A 13,223-nucleotide genomic window follows, 5' to 3' on the forward strand; every position below is an offset into this window, starting at 1 on the left:
ACTAATATAGCCATGGTGTTAATGTTCCAGCTAGCACCGAGGTACCACGGGGACATCCCTGACGTCATGCATGCCAGTAACTTTATCTCGTGTATTTTGTGAAAGTATTTTCCGTCTGTTATCAAGTGCACATATTACATTTATGACATATATACCCCAATGTCCTTGGGAGCACATGAACCCGCTGCCCACAGTTTTTGATATTTTGTGAAGCACGTGCTTTACGTGTGCATTCCAGTATGCAGGGATAACCGCTTGGGGGACCAAAAATGTTTTGAATGCGGTTGGAGTCAGGTGGTACTTACTTACATACTCGCGTGTGTGTCACATCTGGTGGAAATAATATACATTTGCATCTGTCATGTTGGTATAAACACCTTCTGTTTGTAAGAATTGTTCTTCAAAACATCGGTACAATACAGATTTTCACCTCAGATCACTACTGGAGAGACGATCTCCGTTCCAACTGACTATTAAGATCTGAAATGTTCGCAACAGAACTGCCCCGTAGCGACAGACGGTCATTTGCAGGGCGCTTCTAAAAATACCAATGTTATGGATTATCGTACTACGTGAATGAGTGAGTAAGTGAGTTAAATTTTACGTTACTTTTAGCAATATTCCAGCAATATCACAGCGGGTTACGTCGGAAATGGGCTTCAGACATATATCATATGCACAAGAAGTGGCTGAAATTATGTTTAAAACTTCAAAGAGAAAACAACGTTTTAATCACGAAAGAATATCATATAACATTGTTTAATCTGTTGATCACATGATCATAACGGGTGAGATGTGCCCACCCGTTTCATGTTTCCGGGTTACCCTCGTGTCTGAAGTTGCCCATCATTCTCTCATCGCAACCGTTTGTGAAGGCCAAGCGGTTCCCCTGGGCGAGCAGCGATCGTGCAGTCCGTGCGTCTGGTGACTGGCTATGATGCTAATTCGATAATTATACCAGTAATTGCCGTACAATGAAGCGATCGGTTGCAATGAAGCCATTTTGTATAGTGAGTATTTATGACTTTATCTTTCACAAACAACAGCCCTTAACAAGCCTCAGGCGAGTCAGGACGCTTCAAAAATCATACTTGAGTGAGTGAATATGGTTTTACGCCGCTTTTAGCAACATTCTAGTAATATCAGGGCGAAAGACACCAGAATTGGGCTTCAAACATTGTACCTGTGATGGAAATCGAACCCTAGCGAACGTTTTGAGCACTGGGATACCCCACCGTTGTGTCATACTTGAGTGATGTGAACACCGAGAATGCCCCGGGGGAGATTAAAGATTTTACCAGTTCTTGTTAGGTATTCACATTTAGCACATGGTTGTGTCTGCGTATATTTCGGATATGTAATGAAATATATGACTCGAAATTTCGAGTTTAAAGTTCAGTGATATAACTGAACCACAATTCATCTCAGAAAACAACAGTTGTGCGCTGATGTGGTTCTTGCATTTCAAGGTTTTGCCAAAAACACCTTGCGGACAAACTTTCATATCGATACTTATGTTTCACAACTTATTTGTATTATCAAAAATATCCTGGGAATACCAGTGACTGTTTAAGGTTTAACACAATCCTAGCAGTGTGACGACAGATGAACTTAGAACTGGGGTTCGTATATTATACCCATGTGAAGAACTGAATCCGAGTCTTCAACGAACAAAATGGCAATTATAGCCTCGAATAGCTGCAACACTGAGATGCGACTCACTCACTCACTCACTCAAACTCTCTCACTCCGCATTCTTCAACGTCAGTTTCAGCCTTAACTTGAAAGGAAACGTTGCTATACAACAAATAATGTTCAAATTGGTACCAAACTAGCCTTAACAAGTTTCTTTAAAAATCTTCATAATATGTATTATTCATAATGAATACTGACATAATCTGGGGACACTAACGGGGTGCCGATACTGTTTCCTTTGAGTATAAAAATCTACTACAATGACAGTGCGTCTCTTCACCATACGACCGTCTGGTTTAAGTTCGAATGCCATATACGCCCTTACGTGTACAATTCGGTTAAACGGTCACTTCTACTACCTTCTCTACTTTCGCTGTGTCCACAGTAACTAACCGACATGGAACAGCATGATTCCAGTGAAAACGATTAGTCGGAAACAATATATTGTAACCTGAAGAAAAGTACTGCAAAATGCAGTATTTTACGTGCGCTTCTTATAATTTAACACGATTGCAAATACTGGTTGGGTGGAGCTATAAATATGAAGTCATACGGACAGTAGTACATTTGACGCTGGGAGCAAAAAAGCAAGCAATAGTAACTCTCTTTTTACACCTTATAGTAAGTCTTCCGTACTCCTTTGCGTTCTCCTTCTCCCGCGTGCCTTGAATTTATATTTGGAAGGGAAATGATATGGAGTTTGCTTATCTTAGTTTTTCCGGCCTATGTTGAAATTCATGGCAGATGGGATAAGGGCTCCTGGAAGAATACAGAAAAAAGCGTTTCTTTACTGCGTCAAGTGCGTGTTTGTCTTTATTAATTAACTTCACTGGTGTAAGGTCAAATGACCAGGAAGTCTACCTTTTTTCTTAACTGACCTGTTACATTTCACCCAACGGTTTCGTCTTACGCAGACACCGCGAATAAGCACAGACCAATTCTAACCCGGATCTCCATTAGTGTTTAAATAAGTTACAAACAGCATTACGTCATCAAATGTCCAGATACCACCGGTCACAATTCACGTATAGCCTGTGTAATTCCAGTTGTTATCGCTACAGGGAAGTAACCTGCGACAATAGAGTATATGTTATCAACTGTATTATCACATCTATTTATAAACACAACCAATCAGAGTTCCGCTGATCTTTGTGCAGGGTTTACCAACAAGGAACCTGACACATGCAATACTCGGACGTTATATAAAACGGCTGAATAAAACTAAGGTAGCTGGTCAGTAAAATAGAACTTTCATATTTACATCAAAGGAGAAATAAACTTTGATTTTTAGGCATTCATTCTCTAGCTGCATAAACCTAAAGATTCGGATTTACATCTACACTTAAGCATACTATACCATTCCCATTTTTACCTAAAGCGTAAAAAAATAAATCTTCAGTGAATAAATATATAGCACGTCATACTTGTGCATTTGGATGTTTCTCTGGGCCCACGATATCTTCGACTTCATCTATATGCCCTAGTATGCCGTTCTAGATTCATCATTTACCCTCTTATCTTGCACTGATTTGTTCTAATGAGTTTTAGAGAAAGTAGTACCGACAGGGGTTCAATACGGAATCTGGGGTTCAATACGGAATTTGACCACGTCATCTGTATTACAATCCTAAGTTTACATGGGTATATCATGTACGATCATATTCATATATACAACCACTGCAGAATAAGCCTTAAAACAAACTCAAATATAAGTCGGCAAATGATAATCAAATTAACATTTACATAGACATCAACCGGGGAATAAACTACGCTTTAAAATAATCATACATTAAAATCTCTGAACCACACAAAGTAACCTTACATAAATTATGTATATTCGAAGCATAAATAGATGTGTGTAAATTGTCAGTTTAGGTCAAGAGCAGAATGTGTTTCATAACCTGGTCTCTCCAATCCATCTCTTTCACGAGGCAGTTAATGGCAGACCTCGAGCTTATCCTGGAAAATTTTGTCTCACTTTTCGAGTTTTTTTCATGTGTGACTCATCTCAAACCTGAGTACATGTACCATTACGCCGCCTTTGTATTCCATCCATTCCATTCCACTGCAGGGGACTCCAACAATGGGTTTCATGCATTGTACCCATGTGGGGAATCGAACCCGGGTTTTCGGCGTGACGAGCGAACGCTTTAACCACTTGGCTACCCCTCACTTTGAACAGTGTTCGAGGGCGCAAAACCTTTAAACGTAGCTCGTGAGGAAACCCCGTTATGATGCAGATTATAGCACGCTTTACAGACGTATAGTGGAATAAAGTACGTGTGACAGTTCACAAATACTTCCATAATGGCGGAATAACAAGACGCATACATGCATATAACAGTTTATTCGCAGTGTACACAAGATCAAAGGTTCGTTAACAATCAGATCCATGGCTAATCAAAACTTTCATGTACCGGACGTATTTATTACAGTTGATAGACTTTTACCTCCACTCCAAAGTTCCAAATTTTAATACAAACACGAACATATTTACACGGGAAATATATAACTTTGTTGTCGCTGTTTGAAACTGAACGCCCAGATGAACAAAGGGACACAAAACACTGCATCAACGAATAGATTTAAATCTATCCATGTCATCTAAGCAGTAGAGATAAAATCCTGGTGTGTCTGATGATTTCGGGACATCCATAAGTTTAAAGCATTCAAAGTGTGAATATCAGGATAGTTTGTAAAGCATTCAACATATTATAACTTGAAAACAACGAAAATATTTTAATTCAAATAAACTTTAGTTGACGATGTCATACAAATATACGGAACATTTCTTTTCAGGCTAGCTATGGTTTTAACGGCACAGGGCAATGGCATAATCTGATTATGGCCTGCAGTGTCTCGTACATAGCTATAGGGGATTAATGCACATGAAAGTGGAACGTGATTTTAAGCAGGTTAAAACTCCTAGTTTGGGAAGACACTGCCTTGAGTACACGTGAACAGTGAACAAAACACTTCATGCGTCAAGTAATATATACTTTTCTTCTTGACTGACTTTAATTTCGCGTCGACAATCCTATCAATGCTTGTGTTTGCGTCAACAAACATGAAATTGTAATATAAATAGCACACATGTCATAAACGACATTAACTTTCGATGATAAAGACTGTTAAAGTCTAAATGGTCAACGGTAAAAATATCATGAATCTTATATATATTATTACACAAAACTTGAGACAGCTACAGCTGAGAACAATGCTGATTTCAGATACGAATATTTTCATCCTAAGGATATATACTTTGACGACTTGCTGTCTCACAGTGACCATTTTTGTCGTCAAAAGCTGTAAGGATGTATGAGTTCAAGATGTTGCCCCACAGCCAGTGAAACATCGTAAAACTATTGTCACCAGTGTGTGCTATCTGGCACAGGAAACTGCACATCGTCGGAGGGAGATGTCACATGTATTCAAACCTGTGGTCGTCTGGTAACACCTCCCCCTCCCTCCCCCTCTATGAAACAAGGAAATATTTACATGCGCTATCATATTCATTTTCCCGAGAAATACCATTTGTATTTTTGACTGCTCTTGTTTCATCTGAAACTGAATTACAGTAAAACATATCTACGGGTCAAACTTAAATTCCATGAAATGTCCAGTCCCGATGCTGGTTGATATGATCGGGTGATCATATGGGCTTTCCGTGACAAATGGATGAAAAAACGATAATGCGTTTCATTCAGTCATGTATCCTTCCATCCATCGATCTATGCATCCATCCATGACTTCCTTCGTTCGCTCGTTCATTCATTCTGACATTTGTATAATCAAGCCCCGTTTTCTCGAAACAAACTTAAGTCTGAGTTTTGACTTAAGTCTGAGTTTTTACTCAAATTTGAGAAAACGCATTTCACAGAATGAACTGAAATGGGCATAAAACTCTAACTATAGGAGGCAGATTGGGTTTGGTGGCTAGATTATTAAGTTGTTTGGGCTTTTATATTTCAAAAATGCAGGTGAGTTAAAAATTCAGCTGTTTCAAATTGTGAAACTCAGTTTGAGATTTGAGTAAAAACTTAAGTTTGTTTCGACACCAGCTACTGTGTAATCATTTTACTAAGAGCATCCATTCAAAAGCCCTGCAAATCAAAATTGCTAAATATCTACTTAATTTGCATAATTTCCAAACTGCCAACAAACGGGAATTTTCAACCTTTCATCTTTGGTTTCCAGACTATCAAACCCGTGAAGATCCGGGTTAGAATTAATCTTCAGTAACCCATGTTTGTCGAAAGATGGGGTGGGGTGGTCAGACTTGATTCACACATGTCTTGTTATTTCAAATACGTAGATCGATACTCTTTGGTCACTGGATTGTCTGGCCCATACTCGATTATTTACAGACCGCCGCCATGTAGACGGAATATTGCTGAGTGCGATCTAAAACTACCCTTACTCACTCACCCTGACTCTCAGCTGAAAACATACTTAAAAGGCATCATCACCGGACGTTCTGATGTCATTATTAAGCTATCCAAAGTACGAATACGAAGCCTCGTCAGAACAATTGATCGCAGTATGACTTAAATGAATTATGATGTCATAGCTGTGACCTTCAGTTATAGATTGTGAGATTCTTGGGCACATGCAGTCTTAAACGATGATCTCAAAGGACAAGTAACATATACAATGTATCAACACAGGCGTTTGAAATGTAAACTATTGAGCAGCCACTGTCCTGTTTGATTTCCATACTAAAGGAAATACCCGAATCTTCTGGAAGCATTCTGAAACTTCATCACTGGTCAGTGTCACAGTCATTGGATCATACGACGTCCTTCAGTTGAAGGTATAATGTCTTTTGTGTCTTATCGGAAACTGACCAAGGTGACGTGTCACATGTGATTTCCTGTCAGTTACGCCACAATCCAGCAACCTGACAGTGATTCGTATCTTAGGAGCCCTTGGCAAGGAATGGTCATTTAACAGAATGTCACACTTGGAATCATCCAGTCTCCTGTCAAAGAGATTCCGACAGGAGAAACACTTAGCGTTAGGTACCCATTTAACTTATAACATGCCCGGACCCGATGTTCTTGTGGTGGATATGCAGTAGCAATTGTATGTCTCAGTGCTTGAGCCGACAGAAGAAGGAACATCTCTGGATCTATTCACCCTCACTCAATTTCCTCGATTCTCTGCAGGCACCATCATTCATAGAATCCAGTCCATTCCAATGAGCTTCACCTTGTCCCCTCGCCTGACCCTGGTACGGTGGGAACAACACTGCCGGGGGAGGATTCCCGCACTGGTTGCTTAGCTTGATGATCACATTCTTCATCTTTGCAGTGATCCCAGGCACTATGTGGAGAGGAAGAGACCATGTCGTTTCTCCTTCAGCATTCTGGTAAAAGAGGCATCCGTACGAGACAGGGTCGTTACTCTTATGCAGAGTCCACCCTAGAGGAAGCTGGGAGTCACAAAGAGGCACGCCACACTCACACAGGTCTGTTTCGTGTAAACCATCTCGGAGTTCGTCCACCCTGTTTTTGTCCTCATCTCGCGGGGACGAGTAGTACGTATCTGGGTTGGATTCAGACGTAGGGGGAGGAGGACAAGGGGGACGACTCTGACTTCCGGTCTTGGGTGGTTCCGGTAAAGGACGAGTTGCATTGCTTGCCGATCGTCTCCTAGACAGAGCTCGAGAGATAGTTGATTGTTGACTTGTATCCACGCATCTGCCTCCCAATCCTCCGAAGTCGAACTGTGGAGTCAGTTTTCCAGCATCGGGTGTCTTAGGAATACTGTTATCAGAGTATCTTCTTGCGGTGATGGGCATGCCGGTTTGGAGAGGTAAATATGCCTCATTGGATTCAGCTCCGTGGATGATTGGGTGAAGGAGTCTGACGTTGTCTATCTGTTCCAGGTTCCGAATTCGCTGACTGCTGTAGTTTTTGCACAGGTCTTGGAAGCTATTGAATTTGAGCTGCTCCACGATGTAGTACTTCAGTGTTGGGATCCGTTCAATCACAACGTTAACATGCCGGACAGAGCTTGCATCGATGCTGAAGAAGAGAAAGACATTGTTATGAATGAGTAAGAGTGGTTTGAAATAAATATTCTTTTCACTGAGGCCATTTGCAAACCTACATCTATTGCCATTAAATGATTTAGTGTGTGAATCCCATTCCTGGTGTCCCCCGTCGTGATATTGTTGGAATATTGCTAAAAGAGGCATAAAACTATACTCACTCACTCAGTCATTTGAAATGTAAACGCAAATATTGCCCTCTGTGGATAGTTATCAAAAATCAAACTGACCTATGTAAAAGATACTCTGTAGCAATATGCCACAGCAAATATTTGCTACTGCAACATACATGTACGACATATTTTACAGAGGAACTATTAACTGTCGCCAGAAACATTTTGAGGGAAGACCTGACGTATGCAGCTATGTTACAGTGACAGAGTGGGTTTAGTTTTGCGCCGGAGGACACGATAAGTGGACTGACGCATTATACCCGTGTGGGGAACCGAACCCGGGCGTTCGGCGTGACGAACGAACACTTTAACCACAAGGCTACCACACTACTAATCCAGCTCTGTAAAAGTCCCTTTGTAAAACACTAATGCAGTTATTGTAGAATAAGTGTATGAAACATCTGAGATGCATTATTAGCCTATAGCAGAGACACGTTAAATCAGTGATATCTGGCACACTGCAACAATAACAGTTTGATGTATGGTAACAGAAACTGTACATCTCCAACCGACCTGACTGTGAGAGACAAGTAGTTATCTCCCTTTGAGCTGAGCCGTAACAGGTAGTAACCGGGACCCTGTGCATGTTCCTCGACATATCTCTGCGCCTGAAATATTGTAAAACTAATTTCAAAACACAAGTATTACGGTTTTGTCCCGATCTTGTTCTGATTTCGTATTTTTATTTGAAAAGCATCCGAACGTTTCACAACATGTGTCGATGTTATCAGTCCAAGTAAAATTAGGCTCAGTATTATTCGCTACACTGTTGTACTATCTGGGTCCCACTGTGCCACTGGAACGATTAGTACTAAGCCGAATTCTACTTAGACTGTTCATGTTATAAGCCCCGCTGGGACTATTCGCCAACAAAATGTGATCTATTCCGTGTTTTTATAAAAGACAACCCAAATATTTGTGAATTATTTTTATCATCTCCCATTTGAGTGTCAGTTATAAACTGTACAGAGACCTGCCATGATGACTAATTTGCTCAGTGTTATCAATATGTATATTTCTGCGTTACTGAGTTACTACGAGGCAATGCTGAACTGACTATTCGCATAAATCAAAACATATTTAAAGTTCTTCAAACATATATTTGTCAATCAAAACAATTCTTTAATTATTGCAATTGTTCAACTGTTTCCCGCCTTGTCTGTCTATGTTCCCAGTCATTTTCTCATGCAAAAAAATATGTCGAATGAAGCCTCTTAATAATTGTATACATTCCAGCAATGTGACGACAGTCTGGACCAGACAGTCCAGTGATTGACATTTTTATATAATATGTATTTTTGACGTACGTTTCTTACACGAACGGAATTAATAATCTACTTACAATTTTGCTGTCACCAAAATTTGCATAGAAGTATGGTAATGCTTTGATTTCATCGGGAATGTTCTGAACTCTGGCAGCTCGTAGATGGTTCTCCGGCAATCCCAGCTCCCGAGCCATGTTGAGGCTCTGATAGAGTGCTCCGGACTGGCGGTTGGTGCTGGTAATAAACAGAGACATGTCTCTTAATGAACGTAATTTATCATTAACATACTCCCGGCTACGTGCTGTTCTCGTTATGATTTTCTGTGTGTACGTTGTTCTCTTTCAGAAGATAAAAACCAATATACAAACAAACACATTATAAGTAATTTGTAATAACCTAAGCATGCATACTTGTTTTTCGAAATACCGAAAAACAATTCTCCACGTACTGCCATTATTTTGTCGTAAATTTTATTTTGACTACATTTTATATAAGCTTAAAATACTGAGAAAATGATCGGAATTAGAGATATATCGGGTGTTCACCGCAAAGTCAATCGGTTTTTGACAAGTATTGTTTCAGCGGTAGAGAAACTAAATCTATTTTAAAATTCACAGTTAACCTAAGGTAACATCAACAAGTATACAAAATGTCTAAGAGATTGCTTGCAAATCATGCGAGTATTGTCAAATTCAAAACAGCATGTCCAAAAATAAAATGACAGATCGGACACCCTTAAGGAGAAAGTTTACCGTGGAGTGACAGACAAATTGATCGCGCAGACGTTCAAGGACAGGATGATTATGTCATGTGAGGAGATATCGGTGGAAGAAATACGTAAATGCATTTCCTCTTGAAAGACACGTACGGCTTCGTTTAGTTGTGGAGGAAGATGCAGGCCACATTGAACATAGACTGAAATAGGTGAATTTCCCCTTGATATTACATTTTTGACACTCCGTTTTGAATTCGACAATGCTTGCAAAATTAGCATCCAGTCTCTTAGATATTTTGTAGACTCGTTGATGAAGCCCTATGGTTACACTGTGAAACGTTTGAATAAATTCGGTGTATCTATCGATGAGAAAATACGTGTCAAAGACCGGTTCACTTTTTGTGGGGACACCCGAAATACCGACGTAGAGAAAAAAACTTCGAAATTTGTACTATAAAAATAAATTACGGTACCAAAGAGTCATTATTAAGTTTTCACTCTTCAGTCTAACCGTAACGAATGTAACATGACTAACACAAGCAGTGTACGTGGACACAATCAGTTCTCTGAGTGTTCGGGCTGTTCCCATCGTGCATATGAACTTGATATCACTCGTTCAAAACTTACAAATGTAAGAAAGACAGAAAGAAAGAAAGAAAGAAAAAAATCTTTTGACAACGCTGACATTTATCAAACATGTTCAGATGACTGCAAATCATTGGAACACTTCTGATAAATTCCAAATCATGAATTCCTATACAATGACATGTGTCAGCCATGTCAGCGAGTCTGACCACCCGATCCCGTTAGTGTTCTCTTATGAGAGGCATTTAGTTCGCTTGCTTCTAAATTCAAACTGTTCTAGATAAATTGTGGAAATAAAAAGGCATGTCTGTCTAATGAATGCAGGAAGAGAGTAGCAGAAAATTACATCGTTATAACATATGGGAGTGAGTGAGTTAAGTTTTAATGTTGACCATTTTCAGCAATTATCCAGCAATATCACGGTCGGGCACATTGAAATTGGTTTCACACATTGTAACAATGTGGGGAATGGAGTTCGAATCTATGGAATAATCTGAACTTATGCTGTACAGAGATGAACGAAGAAGGCTTTTATTCTGTATCACGTGACACTTCTACCCGCTAACTATCTGCCCAGCTTACAAAAGCAGTTTTTAGACAATTAAGCAGTTAAAACAATAAAACAATTATTAGTACCTTCGACTTGGTGCATTCCTAACCATCAGCATTCTCCTGGTCCTGGTGAAAAAGTAATTCTTCTTTTTTTCTTCAGTGTATTCTAATAACGGGCGTCGTGTACTGCCAATAAATATTCGTTCTTTTGTAAGTACTTGTCAACAGATCGTAGTGTTCCCCATGTACCGGAGTCGCCTTGTTCGAGACGGCCCAGTTCCCGACTGCTGGATCCTCTGTTGTATGCGATGATATGATACGTCCCTTGGCTGTTGTGAGTTAACGTACGGTTGTGAGTGAACGTGCTGTTGTGAAACAGCCCCTTTACATGGAAATACTTCCTCGTCAGTCTGGTCGAATAAAAAGCAATTTCCTCAATTAATAGAACACTTGAAATTGGTGGCAAATAGCTAGTTATGTAGAAGTACTGGTGTTAGTGAGTGAGTATGGTTTCAGGCCGATGATAGCACTATTTTAGCAAAATCATGATCGGGGGCAGCAGGAATAAGTGACTGAACCCATGTTTTGGGGATGGAACCCAACCAAACGAGCGCAACCCTTGTGCTTCCCTATTGCCCAATATATTTAAAGGCAGACGCGCGGGCAGACGCGCGGAAGTCAAATTTGGCAAGATTGATTCATGTTCTTCAAAGTCTTTTTCATGTCTGGAAGCACAATTATTGGATGTGTGTAAAAATTTCAGAAAATACGTCTGAAATAGTTTCAATGGTTTACCAGTTTGTGAAACCTGCGACAACTTTTCTGGGGCCTACCAGTCCAGGGATCAGTGTCTAACTAAGACTAATATACCATAGTTCGGCTTTTCCTCAGAAAGGGAGTCATGATGCCAACCAATCAACAGACGGTTAACCAGTCTTGCTTATCAGCTGCAATCCACTGACCGTGAATGGCAAATTAGCGGTGATAAAGGTATGGATCAGTGGAAATCAGCCATGGGACATACGCTGTGTTTGTTATTTCAAGTAATATTCAAGCCATATCACACCGTTCTGTGAATAATCGAGTCTGGACCAGACAATCCAGTGATCAACAACATCAGCATCGATCTACACACATTGGATACGATATTATATGATCCTGTATGTAGTCTCTGACGACAAGCATGGGCAACTAAAGACCAGTTCTAAGCGGGATCATGACGGGTCAAATGGGTCACTGAGAGCAATAGGCCAGGAGAATGAGAGTTTGACCCTAAACAAATTACAACATTAATATATCAGACAACATCAGTAAACATCATACTAAAAGTCTTAGTAAATCCACTGGGTGTGGGTGTTGGGGGGGGGGGGGAATATTGTAATTTGACTTAATTAAGTAATTAAGTAATATTACAACATTTTTTAAAAATTTGAAAATTGTTCTATGGAATGCATTATAGGTTATAACACATCATTTTAAAGCTTATGACAAGGCAGTGACAGTTATTACTTAACAAACATCATAAACTTAACTACACTATCATTAATTAAGTTTTAATTGATTTTTAATTAATTGGCATTATTCACAGACAAAACTTATGAAAAATACCAATGTAAGTATTCCTTTGAAAGGTGATAGAAGTCAGTATGTGATTTGTGTAGCAATTGTTTATTAAGCTTACTTATTAAAATGTTGTTGTTGCTGCAGCTGTTGTTTACATGAATCAGTCAGTTCAAAAGATGCTAGGCAAATTGAAAACAGTAGTAAATAATTCCAATGTTTAAACTGAATCTGTCACCATTTCATTGAAGACTCATCACACAATCTCGGATTTGGAGCTTTCAGCCAACTTACAGATATGTTAGTCTCCATCTTCCTGATCAGTTACACTTGAATTGACACAACTGACACCCCTGCATTCGCCACATGCAGTGGAACAGTCAAGACCATGTTTCCTGCAAGAACATCTCATGGACGTACACTCGGTTTTGCAGTTGCATCTTATCACTTTCAGGGGTGACTGAGGAGCTGCTGGCATATTTGCCTGAATAGGTGTTAACCTGCCTTGGCAGATGTTCCAGCCCCAGTCCGCAGGGTTCATGTCAGTTGATCTGCCTGCCCATTCTTGAATCTGACAGAACACTCTGTAGCTGTGGAACTAAGCAGCATTATGAGTTGGGGGT

General features: G+C 39.9%; 1 protein-coding gene across 1 annotated transcript; it reads right to left on the minus strand.

The window, feature by feature from the left end:
* Positions 1-4,027: 4,027 nt before the first annotated feature.
* On the minus strand, positions 4,028-11,398 carry LOC137295845 (uncharacterized). The gene is made up of 4 exons (XM_067827402.1): positions 11,125-11,398; positions 9,266-9,422; positions 8,437-8,531; positions 4,028-7,724 (listed from the first exon to the last, which is right to left on the minus strand). The coding sequence occupies exons 1-4, from the start codon at positions 11,154-11,156 to the stop codon at positions 6,827-6,829; spliced, it is 1,182 nt and encodes a 393-aa protein (XP_067683503.1). The 5' UTR covers positions 11,157-11,398; the 3' UTR covers positions 4,028-6,826.
* Positions 11,399-13,223: the final 1,825 nt, after the last annotated feature.

The sequence above is a fragment of the Haliotis asinina genome, chromosome 9, assembly GCF_037392515.1.
Source record: "Haliotis asinina isolate JCU_RB_2024 chromosome 9, JCU_Hal_asi_v2, whole genome shotgun sequence".
NCBI classification, from domain to species: domain Eukaryota; kingdom Metazoa; phylum Mollusca; class Gastropoda; order Lepetellida; family Haliotidae; genus Haliotis; species Haliotis asinina.